General features: G+C 32.7%; 2 protein-coding genes across 2 annotated transcripts; both read right to left on the bottom strand.

Annotated features, from left to right (window-relative positions):
- Positions 1 to 5253: 5253 nt before the first annotated feature.
- NEUTE1DRAFT_108345 (uncharacterized protein) lies at positions 5254 to 7203 on the bottom strand (the record flags this gene model as incomplete). The annotated part of the gene is made up of 10 exons (XM_009850778.1): positions 5254 to 5309; positions 5429 to 5442; positions 5877 to 5986; positions 6160 to 6169; positions 6223 to 6245; positions 6351 to 6373; positions 6871 to 6915; positions 7003 to 7047; positions 7105 to 7115; positions 7166 to 7203. The coding sequence occupies 10 exons, from the start codon at positions 7201 to 7203 to the stop codon at positions 5254 to 5256; spliced, it is 375 nt and encodes a 124-aa protein (XP_009849080.1).
- Positions 7204 to 13243: 6040 nt separating this feature from the next.
- On the bottom strand, positions 13244 to 16259 carry NEUTE1DRAFT_108344 (uncharacterized protein; the record flags this gene model as incomplete). The annotated part of the gene is made up of 19 exons (XM_009850777.1): positions 13244 to 13336; positions 13441 to 13480; positions 13545 to 13593; positions 13665 to 13720; positions 13794 to 13845; positions 13938 to 13960; positions 14366 to 14394; positions 14435 to 14496; positions 14558 to 14592; positions 14642 to 14655; positions 14708 to 14713; positions 15051 to 15067; positions 15336 to 15374; positions 15638 to 15658; positions 15696 to 15701; positions 15821 to 15838; positions 16033 to 16047; positions 16136 to 16149; positions 16243 to 16259. 19 exons carry the CDS (start codon positions 16257 to 16259, stop codon positions 13244 to 13246), a joined length of 606 nt encoding a protein of 201 aa, XP_009849079.1.
- Between the last annotated feature and the right edge of the window lie 707 nt (positions 16260 to 16966).

Raw genomic sequence — 16966 nt, 5'->3', positions numbered from 1 at the left:
CCTATTTACCGCAGTACGACGGTAAACTCCTAATAACGGTAGTGTCCAATTTACTATAGATTAGCGGTTAATCTACTGCATGTCGGTGGAGGGGGTTCGCAGTTAAGTATCCTACTTATCGACTTCTAACGTTTCTTTAATACTATATCCAATTAGGTTAGCGGCTTAGTTAATCATTAAAATTATAGGGATATAAGTAATTAAGGCAACCCCGGTCTAGTCCTATTACTTATTTATATAAACTTTCAAATAGGCGAAACATTTATTCTCTAATTCGAATTCTTCGTTACAATAGCCGCACCTACTCCTTATAGTTGCTTCGATCCTCCTAATTTCAGCCTTAGTAGCCACGGTCCGGCGGCATTTGCAGATGTAGGCTCTCTTACTAATCTCCGAATTATATTATTTTAGGCATTTCTAACAAGTATAGTCGCTATCGTAAATAAAATAGTTTAGGTCTAGTTGAAATAGCGGGGAGTCTAAAATATTGTCGTCCGTAAAGTAGACCCGGTTATATTTGAAGTCGGTCTTGAAGTCCTTCTATTAATCTTAGTTTTAGGTAGTATGGGTACTATTGTATTCTCTAAGTCGTACCTCTTATCGATTCCTAGAACGGTCCCTGTAGTATTTTTTAGAACGGCTGCCGTATTGGTCTTTAGAGTGGTCATTATAGTAATCCTAAAATCGGTTACTATAGTAGTCTCTAGAGCGGTTATTATAGCGGTCTCTAGATCGGTTATCGTAGTGATTTCTTAAATAATTGTCGTACGATGTTCGGTAATTACTATAGGGTTTTCGAATTCTTCTATCGTTAATCCGAACGCTAAGTGATTTATTAGTTATATAGGGGTATCGGTCCTTCGCGGCCGAGTACAACAATACGCGAGATTCGTCGATAATCAATATATAGTTAATTAGGCTTCCCTTTTTGGGTAGAGTATTAAGGTATTAACGGATAGCGATTTCTATACTAAACTATATTTGAACCATTACTCTATACCAATTTCCCCTATCCTTATTTAAAATACTTATATCTTTAGCTTAACAGAGTTTCTTTCAAATAAAATCGGACATTGCATTTTTATTTTCAATAATATATTTTAGCCGTAGGGTGGATTCTGTAAACTTACGTATAGTTATAGTAGAGTCTGGCTAGAAGTGTTGTAATATTACGTCTAGTAAATTGGGTAATCCTATGACCCGCAAGTCTCGCCTCTTATTTAGAGTGACCTCGTTAGTCTACTAGAGAACCGCCGGTCTAGTAAGGAGGGTTTGAAATATAGTAACAATTTATTATTCAATAGAGCTTCCTAAAATGGGGTCTTCTATAAAGGACTTCAATCGATCTATAAAGTAGAAAATATTTATATAAATTACGTTTTTTCTATCTACAACTATACTAATATCGTCAGGATCCTTGAAATAGGGATTAAATTACCCTATATCTTCGTATTAAAATTTATTATCTCTCGCAAATAGGTCGATTGAGTCGCTAGAACTTCCTAAAATAGTTGTACTATCGGGAGGGTTATTTCCGGCTTAGGCGGCTTACTAAACGGTAGTAATCTTTAGTATAAGGTTGGTAAAGGCGGGGTCGGTTTAAAGGCTAGCTATCGTACGCGTAAAAAGCGTATTGAAGTCCGGAGTGGTATTGTTGTTCGCTATATTGCTATAGCTACGTTACTTTTGGTTAATATTATTCGATGCCTAGAATCTTCCGATAGAGGTCTTCGCTAATCCTTTTATCTAGGAATTATTTGGTATATTCAGCTTATCGGTCAACTTTCCTAGTTTCATTTCTAGGTTTTTAACTATTTGCTCTAGGGCAGTAAATTTAGTCATTTTTATTTCGTTTGTAAGTCTAATACTTATTTAGTTGACCGCTCTATTAATACTCTTAATTTTCTTAGTAAGGGTATTTATATTATTATTAAAATTAGTAAATTTAATCCTAAATCTATTACAGCGGACGGTATTATTATTTAGTTTACTACCGCATTGTTACATATGATTATTAAGGGTTTTAGTAAATATAGTTAAGTCCGATCGATCTAATATTCTATCTATATCTATAGATTTCCAATTTATTAATTCCTATTGTATCCGTTCGATACTCTTTCTAATATATACTATTATTGGCTTATTATTCCCGAAATTGCTTGGCCATTCTCTTAGCTCCGGTAGTTCTTCAAAGTCTATTATTCCAAATTCCTATCCTTCTCCTAGTGTTTCCCCTACGCGGATTCCCGGCTCTAATAGTAACGGAGGGTTCGTAGGGTAGTTTAAAGACTGTAAAATAGATTTAGTATTGTATATATAACGTTTTTCTATATTAGAGAGAAGGTCTTAATTATTTATTACGGGTATAGGTACTATAATAGGGTCGATCCGTAGGTTCCCGTTGGGTTGGGGCGGTGGTCCTTCTTTATTAGATTGAGGGGGTGGCCTACTAGAGTTATTTATAGTTTTATTAATTATATTATAAATTTATAGATAGTGAATTATTTTATTGCATTATTCGATTATATATATAAAGGGAAGGGGATACCGTAATCCTACTACGTCTTAAATACAAGAGAAACCATTGGCATCAATTATAATTTATAACCTATTATAATTCAATTATATTTTATTTACGGATCTAGGTAGTATAAATATACTACTACTCTACTCTGTAGGGAGTTTTCGTTAGGGCGGAGTAAGGAATTAGTACTATTGTTACTTTATTTAACCTATTACGATTCGGCTAGACTTAGATTGGCAGGGGTAAAGGAGTTAATAATGAATTTCTTGTAACGATAATGCGACAATTATCTAGTTTCGTAATACTCAATTGGATGGGTATTGGGGTAACGCGTCTTTGGATAATTAAGATTGCTATTATTTGGCCTACTACGACTCAATTGAATAGTAATAAAGGTAATACGTAGCGGTCAATCGAAAGTAGTTGCATTGATAATAGCGGTCAGTTCGATCGTTTAATTGCAACTACTATTTAATGCGGGAGATTAGGAGCAATCCTGAAGAACACTATATATTTAGTATTCTATATAGGAAGCGATACCTTCTTTAAGGTTAGGCTAGAGGCGGCCTTGCAACTACCTTTGAGTAGGTAGCTGCAAGGCTTCTAGAAGCCTCTGTCCTGTCTATAAATAGCTGCCTTAGCAAAGGCGGTTAACAAAGGTTCTTAGAACCTTTATTGCCCGGTAGTGCCGGCCCGGTACCTGCCAGAGACATCTCTGGTGGGCAGGAGGGCAGTCTATCTATCTATTATACTTATCCTGTATCACGTCCCTTCCTAACTCCTTCCTACCTTCTTTCCTCCCTATAATAATATTATCTAAGATAATTTCCTCTAATCGCAACCGTCCCAATCCGATCAACTTTACCTCCGACCCTAAGGTCTCCTCCCTAGAAGCGTCTCCGGGCTCTACGGCTTCTCCTAATTTCGTAGTTCCGGCTTACTTAGAGCCCGCAATATTTTCTCATATCCTTCGCAGCAATCCGGATTTTTAAATCCCCTAAAACCAATATACTTATCCCTTCTATCGTTCCTAATCCTTATACTAATTCGTATAATACCGTCCGTAAAATCCCCTACCTCTATTATACTTTAAATTTCGCTACGGTCCTAAAATCCAATAAGAGACCTACCGGTCCTAATACTTTTCGTAAAATCGTTACCGGTAAAACCTACCTTATTTCGGCTTCCTATAAGCCCTATATTCTTCTCTTTTTCGCCCTTCTTTTATAATTAACATTTCATTCCTAATTACTAACTTCCAAACTGCGACTTATATTTATACTACTAGTAAATATATATTAAATATTTCTATTAATCTTTATAACGCCTACAATATTATTTAGTCTATGATTATCATTATAATATTAGGTAGCTGGACTAAATATAATTAAAAATTAAATACTTTTATTTGCGCTATTTAATAATTTATTAAACGTATATACGGTCGTTTAGCGTAAAACGGTCTTCTAAATAATATTATTAACCTTTTCCGCATTCTATACTATAATATTACTATCTTCCAGCGGAAGGGATACTATACGCTATATATAAAGGATATCTTCTACGGTCGTACTCCCTCCGGCCCTAGTATTAATAATACGATAAACCCGGTTTATATTACTTTTAATTCTAATAGTAGCGCGATTACTCCCGTACGTATTATATCCAATCCTAATAGTAGTAGTACTGCCCCTAGTAGCCCTATGGCCGTCGATACCCCCGGCCGCCCCGTTATAAACGATAATTGGGTTTAGTGGCGTCGCAATGTTACTGCGAACTAGACTCGTATAATAGAGCTTCTCGAGGAGCTTTTTAGGCGTAACTAGGCGTTAGATAGACGGTACTTCGGTTTTAGCACCCGTAGTTAGCACAATCGTCTCCTCCCCGTCCCTTTGTTCTTTTATTCTAGTGTCGTCGATGATTTGTTCCCTTCTTACGAGTGCCTCGCGAGTTCCTCGCGCTGCTCCTCCTCTAATTCGTCTGCCAGATGTTTATAACCTATAGTTTACCTAATTAATAGTTTATATTTATAGCCCGCTCGGATTTAATAACCCGAAACTAAATAGGACCTATATCCCAAAGTTCCATTTCTAAATAAAACTAAGCAAGCAATTACTTATTATTAAATGTTTCCTCGTAATTAATATACTTAGCGATATATGTAGATATTTAATCGAAGGTACGCTTATTGATCCAATTCGAAATTAAGTTTTTGAATTCTCATTTATATTAGGGATTCGGAGTATTTAAATCGTAATTAAGAATATAAGGGTTATCCGAAATAATATTTAGGAAGAATTATCGTATAGTAATAATTAATTAATACGACTTTAATATTCGATGGGTATCTAGTATATACTTTCAAAGGATTTTGAACCTAGTCTTCCGGGTATCGATTTGGTAATTATATACCCGCTTGATAATAATTCTAGAAAATTAGTTATAATAAAATAGAAATAATACCTATCGAACTTCTTTATTAATTTCGTTAATTACAGTTGGATTATCCTTCGGTACAATAATACCTCTTAGGATATTTCTAGGTAATAGAATTTTAAGAATTCTGGGATTCACAACATATTAATAATTATCGGCGATCGGATTATATTTTAAACGAAGTGGTATATTATCAATCTCTCGAATAACCTATAGATTAGTACAAATAGGTTCTTAAAAATATTCGGGGTAGGCATTTTCCAATCGGTCAATACCATTCTATCATCATCGAATTAAAGCGCTTTTACTACCGCTACGGCTATTATCGGGGGTCTTAGGAGGATTAGGTCTATTATATTCATTAAAGTTTTCCTCGTTTAAATTACTAAAGTGAGTAACATCGTCTTCGGGATCCTCGAAATTAGGACGACCAGCTTCCTCTTAAGCAACTTCCTAGAATCTACTCACTGCATTGGAAGCGCCTAAATAATTGGAAGCGCTAGAACGATTATTAAACGGAATACCGGATTAACGAATAAAAGCTCCGGATTAACAGCTAGGAGCACCGGAACGACTAGGGGCGCTAGATTAATAATTAAGATTACCGGAACTACTAAGAGTATTAGAACGATTAGGAGCAATAAGATAATTAGGGGCTCCAATATCGCTAAGGTCTTTATCCTTATTAAATTAGGCGGTCTAAAAGATGCCTTCAATACCTATTACCGAATATATCCCGGTATCTTAGCTTATAGCGACTAAAGGAGGTATACAACTAAAAATAAATTTACTAAGGACAAACGGAGGCGTACGGCTGAATATATTAGAGATAGGAGGTAGTACTATACTACCCGGCTTAATATCGTCGAATTTCTCGAAGAAGGAAAGTAAAATTGCCATCCTCTTCAATTCTTACAATGCTGTAACCCTCTTTACTATATTTTCCACTACTTTCTTAGACCGCCTCGGGGTTAAAAGCTCGTCATCGGACTCGGAATCTCTAGGCTTAACCGTAGCCTTAGCCTTCTATTGCTCAAATTCATATACTATTCATAAAACTAAATCCTTTCGGTATTCTAGTTTATTACCAAATCGATCGGCTTTATTATATAACCGATTACATTCATCGAAACTTAGATCTAGATCTCGAACTTATTCCTTAATATCTTATAATTAAACTTTCAATTTATTTAACTTACATTGTTCTTACTATTACTAGGTTTCCTCATCGGACCCCTCGATAAAGGGAATTTGTTACGCACTAATATCGCTTATAGCCGCCGCACTTTAATCGTTATATAATTAACCTTTATCTTATAATTAACTACTAACACGGCCAGGTAAAGGGGGTAGTTAATAGCCAGGAGAGAGAGGGGGGGGGGTTACTAACCGCGACCACAGCTACAACTACGACTACAGCCACGATTATAATTACTACTAAGAGGGGGGAGTAGTTAGTAACTAAGAGGAGGGGGCGGTTACTAATTACAACCAAAGGGGGATAGCTAGTACTAGCTATATCCAATAGAAGAAGGTTGCTAGCTATAACTAACAAAGGAGGATTATTAGCCATATCCAAGAAAGGAGGGTTAGTATTAGCCGTAACCAAAGGAGGTAGGCGATTATTAACTACAACTAAGAGGGGACAGTTAATATTAACCGTAACCAAAGGGGGTAGGCGGCTACTAACCACGACCAAAGGGGGACGGTTCATATTAGTATTAGCCGTAACCAAAAAGGGACGGTTACTAACTACAATTATCGCCAACAAACGGTTGTTAGTATTATAGGAATTAGATTATCTTCTAATATAGTAACTATATATTATATTTCAACTAAGTATAATACTATTATTAATATTACTAATATTAATATTATTAATATTAACCATAATAATCTTATAATATTACCTTGGGTACAATAGTTGGGGGTTGGGGAGCTCGCCGGGTTACCGCCTAGGAACCCTTAGTTAAAGGATCGGTTAAATTAGTCGCAGCAAACTCGGTATAAGCTACTATTTTCTTAAAATTCTTCTTAACTACAATCCGAGGGCTTAGTCCAGCCAGCGAAGTAATATTGCGTCAGCCCTATCAAGAATATTAGTAATATATTAAAATCAAATATTATACGGGATCTCAACTTACTTGGGCCTATACTTTGAGAATCTATCAATAAGTACTAGTCGTATATATAGGCAGCGCTTACACTAGCTTTATAGGGCTAATAGTAGGCGAAATAGGCATACTACTAATAATCTACTATTATTAATTATAGTCTTTATAATCGTCATTATAATACTGTCCGTCGTTACTATCGTCGCAATTTTAGTAACCCTCAAAACTAACGGTCCTCTTAATCTATTAATTAACTATAAAAGTAAGCGGTTTTCTCTTCCTCTTTATAGAGCCCTCTATCTAAATAATAATATTAGTCGGTCCTGGCGTATAATTAAATTAAAATAATACTTACAATAATAATAGTCTAGAATCATATACAAAGTAGGACGGGGACTCAATAATAATAATCGCAAACTCTAGGATATTAGAGGAAGCGGAGTTTAAATTAAAGGATAAACCAATTAAAGGAAGGAAATTTGGAAAAAGAAGAAGTTTAGAAAGAGAGGAAGCTCGAGAGGGGAGATGGCCGGTTCGGATTTACATATTTACCTAATCGTCGACCAATACTTTCAAATATTAGGATAAAATATAGCGTATAAGAAGTAATTAGTTCTTATCCGCAATAGCACCAGTAAATATAATTACAATAATTCTACTATCTTCGAATAACGACAACAGGGTAGTTATTTACTCTATTCTAGTCTATACTATCTGATGTAAATAGTATCGAAAGTTCAAATAACGGAGTATTATACATTCAATCGTCTTTAATACTCTACCGGCCCTATTTTTTAATTGGTAAATTATATTATAGGATTGGATAGCGGGGCATTATTAACGCACAAGGTATAGGGAATAACTTCCAATACTTTCTATGCAAGTAAGTAGCTTTCAAAGACTAAATAAAATAGTAGGGTATCTAATAATAATATATAAATATAGTAATAGTTTGTAGTATTAATTTACGTTTGCTAGTATTCATATAAATGTAGTGCAATAGAGTGGGTAGGTCTAGAAGGCGGCTAACTGTAGTACGGGTTCATCCGCATTCTAAACCCCAATCTTAACAGGGGAAAGTGGAGTCTGGCTGTTTAAGACTATATATATATCTATATACCGGATAGCCTTATTTAGTGTGGTTTATGGTATATACTATAACATCCGTGAATATCTTAGATAAATTGAATATCTGTATATATCAAACTTCTAAATTAAATACCAGGACTTCTATATATAATTTACTCTCTATATAATATAGATACTAATCTCTCCCCTTTACAATAGACTCTCCCTTTATAAATAGACTCCGAATCTCTACTTTGAACAAACTCTCTCCTTTACAATATACTCTCTACTTTGCAATAGACTTTACCATCTTACATTCAAATCCACATCTAACTACCCTATTTAATTTAAGTACTTCCAACTATGCCCAAACGCAGGACTAGAGCAATTAAAAACGACAACCCATTATAGGTAGAACGTCTCATCAATAGACTAATACCGCTCAAAGCCGGTTTCGGTAAACGTATACCCCTCCCTAAGATCTATCTATATTAAAATTACTAATAGTAATAACCCAATCTACCTCGATGTTCAAAATTAAAATCACTAGATTCTATCCCTCTATTTAATTACAGCAATAACGATACGGTTATATCTAATATAAGTATAGTATATAACGACGATACTGATAATTGGGAGGATATTAACGATTAGGGTAATAACGAGGGTGCTAATAAGGGTAATAACAAAGCTAAATTAAATTTAATATACCCCCAACGTACCTAACCATATTACTAATAATTTTACAATAGGTATTATTAATTAAAACAATATTTACAAAGGCATAGACCTCACAGACATTCGAAACCGGTTTAAAGAATTAATAAATAGCAACGATATACTACCTACTAAATTCGATAAAGAACAACTGCGTCTTAATATTAAGTACAATAAACGCGATTTCAATAAAGAATTAGAGACGTACGTATTTGAGGAAGATTTTATAAGTAATTAAATAGCCGAACAAACCGACTAAGGATAAGAACTAGGAACAAGCATTCCTCAAAGCACTACAACACGCAACCTTATATCTAATATATTAGAATTAATCTATCATTATTACATTTAATACGAATATTTAATAGACTTCTAAATAGCATTTAGTTTATATATTATTATTAATAAACATTCGTAAAAGTAATATAAAATATAAATCGAAATTTTAAATATATTACATAATTAAAACGGCGGACCTATTATTAATATCTAACGTCTACCAAAGTAGGTAAAAACTTTAAAGAATCGCACAGCTAGACGACTACTATTACTCGATATACGTATAGCTAAGGTTCTATTACAAACTTTAAGGATGAAGACTGAATTAGCTAGTTGGAAAAAATAATAAGATAGTTAAAACGATACCGACTAATCGACGGTTCTTAAACCCCTATATTTCATAAATCTATATTCCCTTTTCCAAGCCTTTTTTAATTCGGATACTGCTACAATAATATATAAAGGTATAGTATATTTTGTCGATAATCCAATAGAATTTTTTTCTTCACTATATTAATTATTGTTAATTCGTATAATATTTAGTCAATTTGTATATTTTATTAATAATTCTAATAATAATAGCAAAACTATCATTCTATTAGACTTTATTTACTTTTATTATTATAATAAGTTTAATAACTCTAAATACTATTATTGTTTACTAGAAGACGACCCTTAATACTATATCCATATTAGCCGTATTAAAGTTACAGGTAAGAATTCTACTTTTGACGTCTACGAATATACTGGCGAAATTACCTTAGTTGTTAACGAATATATATATATATTAACTATATAGATAAAGATTTTCCAGGTATTGGAGCTTATTACCAAATCGGTTAGTAAATAATATTCGGGAGGTACGAATTAATTATTCGATTCGATAAGGAACTCTAAATTCTTTAATACTAGGCTGACCAATTTACGCCTATTATTGTTGATTATTTTGACGGAAATATTCTGGATGACCTAAGTCTACTAGTATAAATTGGAAAGAAGGAAAAAAGACGGTTTAAAAAGTATACGACTGAGCCAGAAATCGACTAGAAAAGTGGCCATTTTCTTGTACGTCGGGTTATAGACTAGGTTCTCAAGGATGACCCTAATAGATTCCAAGTCGATTCCGAAATTGAAGGAGCACCTATATACAAAAAGTTCAAAATCTATCCTCTCACCTTCACACTACCTATTCGAACCTACCTAGAAATTAAAGAATTCAGTCGTACTACCTTCGAGGAATATTACGACAAAGTCAATAACCCGGGCTTTAACATAATTAATTATCCCGTTCTAACTTTTATTAACAGATTTAATATATATCGCAATATATATAGATCTATTATAGGGGTTTACTAGTTACTAGTTAGCCTACTATATAATACCCAAGCCCGAAATCCTAATATCTTTCCCATTATCCTAGGCCTATATATATTAAATTTCAATAATATAATCAAAGCATTAGGGTGTTTAATAGTATTAAACAAAGGTATAATTATAATATAGGTAGAAGGAAGGCTAATATTAGTATTAGTATTCACTTTGTATTATATTGGTAATATACCGCAATAGAACTAAAATATTAGTATAGTAGGTATAAGTAGTCAAAAGTTCTGCCGCTTTTACTTTATTAGCCCAGATCATATTATTAACCAATAGAATATTTTAACTAGTTTTGTATTTAACCCCGAAATTAAACAGTATTATTACTAGTATTTACAAATAAGGTAAGAAATTGATATTAATCTTATTACAATTAAAGGCAACCAAATAGTATATAAAACCCAATAGGGTATTAGTTTAATTCGGCCGGCTTTATTCCACTTAATACTAGTATTAAATATTATTTTAACTAGGGTGCCCGATCCAGTACATTCTAAATATAAGGGTATTATGGCCGAAATATACAAAATGCTATTAAAAGTCTTCCTAACAATAAGAGTAAAGACGGAATATAGTCTTACTATTCGATATTAGCCATTTCCATCTAGGTAGACTACCCTCCCTTCCCCAATTTTATACTTTGGGAGCTATATATTAACCGACTATACAAAATAGTCCATTATAATACCTCTACTATTTACAGCCTAGCTTCGTAAAGACTATATATTGAAAAGTATATATAGGAAGCCTAGAAATCCATTATCTAACCAAACCGTAGAAATGGGAATAGAAACGGTGATAGCAACGGAAACAAAGATAGCGAAGACGAATAGACGGTATATAAAGTAAACCTTATACTAATTAATACTTTTGCCAGAACACTAGCGGCTATAGCTTGAAGTGATAATATATTAATAAATATTTAAATATATAGTCTATATATAACAATATGGAAAAATATATTCTAAGTGCTAGAAATTAATATACTAAACTATATATATAATAGTAGAGGCGATTACTAATAATCCGATGGTAAGAAATAACCTATATAGATTTCGTACTCGGCCAGATTAAATTTTACCTTTACAAGTATTATCTCAATGATCTTCAATATTAATTACAAGTACAATAATAAGTAGCCTCAACGAAGAGGTTAATAACAATACAAATAGGGATAATATTATAATCGAAGACGAGGAAGGAGGAGTAGTAGCCGAAGCCGCTACAGAGGCGACTACAATCCCGAAGCGGGTAAAGAACCGATCGACCTCACCTATATCGAAGATAGCGATAGCGATACTACTAGTCCAACCAAAGACGAAGAGGAGTGGGAAGGCTTCTTCAACGATAATAATGGCGATATTCTTATTAATTCGCTTAGTTTACTTCCCTCAATATAATTACAGGCACTTCGCAATTGTAATGATAGTTAGTTAATCGATTCCCCCAGCGACAGCGAACCCGAAGATAAGCTTTTCGATTACCGGGATATAATTATCAATCTACCTTCTAGTGCTATACCTCCCACGGCTACGATTGAAGCTCTCTATGAAGCTACTAATAGATGGGTAAAGTTTTATAGATTTGCAATTAACCGTATATAAGGCCGTAGTAAGCCTAGAGCCGCTGTTAAAGACTACACACGATATTATATTGTCTGTAACCGCTATAGTAAACTTCGGGAGTCTATAGTAACTATTTAAAAGATTGCTTTATATAAATATAGGTATAAATAGAAAGCGCTTACTAATAAAGATACTAAGGGGGATAGTCTTTAGCACTTTCGCTTATATTTTAACCTAAACTTCCAAATCTACAACTACGGCTAGTCCTAGCATCTATTTGCGTACCCTTAGTACCGTAAGATGAAGCTAGAGATATTTAAAAAGATTGATAATACTTTTAAATTTAATATTATATAAATTCGAGAAATTACCGCTATGGTACCAATAGATTTTCCTAGATCAGTACATATACAAACCGATATATATAACGTACGAACGAAAATTCGCCGCTGCAACCTCAATAGTTATACCCCTACCAGCACTTTAATTAAATCTCTTGATGATAACGGTATTAAATATATTAAAAAGATGGATCTAGAGAATAATAAGTAAATTATTAGGCCTTATCTTTACCTTCCTAGCTTGTAAAGATATAGCTAGAATGTTCCTTAAAGTTATGATAATTAATAATATATATAATACTAACCGGTTTTATTATCTATTCTATTAAATCTCCAACGTCTTATTTATTAGTTCTATATTTAACTACGTCTTTAGTATTATTAACAATAAGAAAGAGGAAGCTTTTAACTTCTTAATTAAAGCTACTAAAGAACTAGAATTACGCTATAATCTACCCTCGCCAACTATTATTATTATAAATAAATATAAAGAAATAAAATAAGTATTAGGTAGAGTGTTCCCTAATACCTAACAACAACTCTATCTATTTTATATTACTAAAAACGTTCTTTTTAATACTAAAAAGAAGTAGAAGAAGTAGAAGAATAACGACAACGACGATGAGTCTGAGGAAGAGGAGGGCTCCGAGGATAAAGAGGGCAGAAATAAATAGGAGAGTCCAATTTCCTTCGATATAATTAATTAAAGGATTTATTCATCTATTCGATCTACTAGCTCTAGCTCTCAACCTATCACTAAAATTACCAATAACCCTTATAGTATTGTAGCTATATTTAAGCTTATAATGTATGCCAATACTAAGCCAGAACTCTAAATAGTTTAGGAGAGGTTGAAAAAGCAATTTGAGAGTCAAATACTGGTTCTTCGATATATCTAGAAGAACTAGCTACCTATTAGGGATCAATAGGCACACTATTATATCAAGCAGTACAGGAACTTCGGTATTAGAATTACATCACTAATTAAATTAAACAACTTTAATATTAAGAGCTACCTTCTTAATAGCAATAGTTATATCTACAAACTCATTACAACTATTATAAAAATAGCTGCTAATTAACACTAGACTTTCAAAAAGAAGATTGCAAGATAGCAAACCCGCTAGCAACAATAGTATATCGACCGTACGTATCTAGGAATATTACTACTATAGATTAATTATATTACCCTCGAATTAATTAATTATAAATACTACTAAACAGAAAAATATATACTAACCGATCAACGCAAAAACCCGCCTACTCTTAAACTTTACAATAAGGATTGTAGTATTACTACCCAATATAGACTACTATACCGCTATATTATTTTTAATAGGGTAGCTGCAAAGAAGGTACTGAAACTTACCTATATATACCCTCGCTAGTATTATAAGGAGTTACTTGTACGTTGAATCTATCTATTTATTTATATATAATTACTAATTAGTCTAATTTAATAGGATACTCAAAATTTCTACCTTCGACTTCGAAACCCCCGCATTGTACCTACGAAGAGAGGCCGCCCTAAAAATTCTATTAAATTTATCCTTAACGAATATACTCTTCCTATAGTAGTAGAGTAAGAAATTCTAAAGAGTAAGAGAGGGAGTAAGAAGGTTAAGTATATCAAGCGGAGTAATTTTAATAACCTCCTTCGTCTATAACCGAATGTATACCGCTATAAATCTTATTAAAAGAATAATAATATTAACAAACTAATTCCCAACTCTACTAAGGCTACTAAACGCAAGTATATATAAGAGCTGGTTAGTTTTAATACTTCTAGTTATAATATTAAATCGGATATAGCATTTGAAAGTAGCTTAGAGCCAAAGCTAGTACTAGATTATATTTAAGTAGCTATACTAAAAAGAAGTCTATAATTGAAATTAGAATTAAAATTGGAATCGATAGTGCTACCGCTTCTAGAGCTCCCACCTCTTAGACTCCCACCCTTTAAACTCTCTCTAATAATCGATTTTAGTCCCTCTTTAAAGCTGGACTTACAACTAGAGTTCTTACCCTCTCCAAAGCCAACCCCCTTACTAAAGCGTACGCTAGAACGTACGCTAGAGTTAGAGTTAGAGCTATAGTTATTTCTAGATCGATGGTAGTCGTCTCTAGAGATACCCTCTCGAGTACTAGAGCTAAAGCTAGTACTAGAGCTAGAGATAGTACTAGAGCTAGTACTAAATTCTATTAAAGTAGCCGTACTAGTAATGAATTTCCTAATTAAGTAAGTAGTTAAATATAAGAGGGAGAGAGTTTAATTAAGCTTACTAGTACCTAAAAAGACGAAGTAGGTAGAGGTAGTTAGAAAGTATATAGATGAATATTATAAACTTTAGTACCTTATGTTCAAGATATTATATACTATAGAAATCTCTATGCAAAACTATATTACTGGACATTATTGTCATTTTTTTGGGGTAGATGTAATACTATGGAATTTACTATGTAAGCGCTAATTTACATAAAATAAATAGTTAATTCGGGTGCCCGTATAAGGTTGGGTGCCCGTGTAAGACGACCCGGGTGCCCGCGGAGTAAATGCCTTATAGATTAGGGTAGATATAGAAGGAGATAACCTCTCTGCACGCACTAAAAACCTCTATGTACGCACCTCAGACCAGGTAGCAGCTGTTATGTAAATTATATCGTTTTAGTTGTAAAAAACGTGATTTGTTATATCTTGAGCTGAATTAACCCAGTTTATACCCTATAAATCTTAAGCTTATTAATAAATCTAATAGTACTAATCTAGTAATACTCTCGTAGTATTAAAGGGGGTCGTATTATACTCTATTCTACTCTAAATACTTATATTTAATAGTTTAGAGCTTACATTTAGTAGGTTAGAGAGTTTAGAGCTATTAAATAATAATTCCCTCGCTACTTATTTTCTTACCGCCTACTCCCTCGCTAATTGCTCCCTTACCCTTATTTTCTAGTATTTATTTAGTTCGTTATCCTCCTCCTCTTTATTATCGCTATCAACTACTTCAATACAATTACGTACCTTATTTTAGGGATTAAACTCCTTAATATTAAACCCCTTCTCGTACCGGGAGTAATTACGGTGTATTAAAGTTCGAATAGTAGTTAGGTTATGTAATTTACCCTTTAGCCTAGCTAATTAGGTAGATTTACTTAATCCAAGTAATAGTACTATAAATACAGGCTCGTTACTAAATAGCCCCCCTTACTTACGTAGGCGGCCTTTAAGCACTACTTTAGCGGTTAATTTATATTTAAAGTATTTATTTACTATATCCTAATATACGAATTAATATAGGGAGTAACCGGACTATAGATAATAACTATAATTTATATAACGTTAGTATAAATATTAAAAGGGGTAATAAGCCGCTTTAATTACTAATACTATTTTACCCTCGTTAAATTGTAACTCTATGTTATAAATATAAGGGAGCTTATATTAAGATTTAAAACTATTTAAATAAGGTTTTAGAGGGGTATTAGGGTAACCTAACTATATAGAGGGTAATATAAATTTAAGTTTATAGTACTAATAATATATAAAATTAAGTATTTATACTAATAACTTATATAGATACTCCCCTATCTACTTATAATTAACCTACTTAATACGTATACGGCTATTAGATTTTATTAACTTATTTATATAAACTTTATAATAATAATTTATATACTAAAGGCAAGCGTTATATAGTTTAACTAAATTACTACGAACTAAAAATCTATAGCTCTTTAAGGAACTATTATTAGCCTCGTTTAATAATATAGTTTTTTATCCCTAATTAAAGTAGTATTTAATATAATAATTTACTTACTCTTTCTTATAGGGCATTAACGTTTCTCTAATTTACAAAATAATATTATCCTACTAGTAACTAAATTAGTATTGTAGAATAGTCCAAGTACACTCGAAACCTATTATATCCGAGGAGTAAATTATATATTATTATATAAAGAATAGTACTAATTGTATATTAGCAACCTTATTTAGTAAGCGGTCTAATTTAGCTTTAGTTCTAGTAATTATTAAAACCCGGGTATTACAACGCTTTAAGTCTTCGAAATCTTCTTTATTATACTACTCTTCTTCCTCCTAGCTCTACTTCTAATTAAAGGAGGGGGGGGGCGTACCTAATCCTTCTTAAGATAATTAATAATATTATAATTAATATATTATGTATATTACTATCTTTGAATATTAGGGAAGGTTTGGTTGATAGTACGGGTAAATTAGGGGTTGCTATTAATTATAGTAATTATAAGGTAGGGGATTTTAAATTCGTCGGTAGTATTTCTAATTAATTGGGTTAAAAAGGTAAATCCCTCCTCCCTCTTATTACTGAATACTATTTAAAATATAGGTATAGAAGTTCTTTTTAGTATAAGGACAACGCCTTATACGAAGGGGAGGTAATAATAGTTAGTCTTATATATTATATCGAATAAAATAGTATATAGGAATTTTATTTATATTCGACGTTGGCGGTTAGTAAGCCAAAACGTATAGTACAATATATTATCCTCCTTAAACTTTTCGTA

The sequence above is a fragment of the Neurospora tetrasperma genome, assembly GCF_000213175.1.
Source record: "Neurospora tetrasperma FGSC 2508 unplaced genomic scaffold NEUTE1scaffold_2, whole genome shotgun sequence".
NCBI classification, from domain to species: Eukaryota; Fungi; Ascomycota; class Sordariomycetes; order Sordariales; family Sordariaceae; genus Neurospora; species Neurospora tetrasperma.
This window is presented reverse-complemented; position numbering and strand designations above follow the sequence as displayed.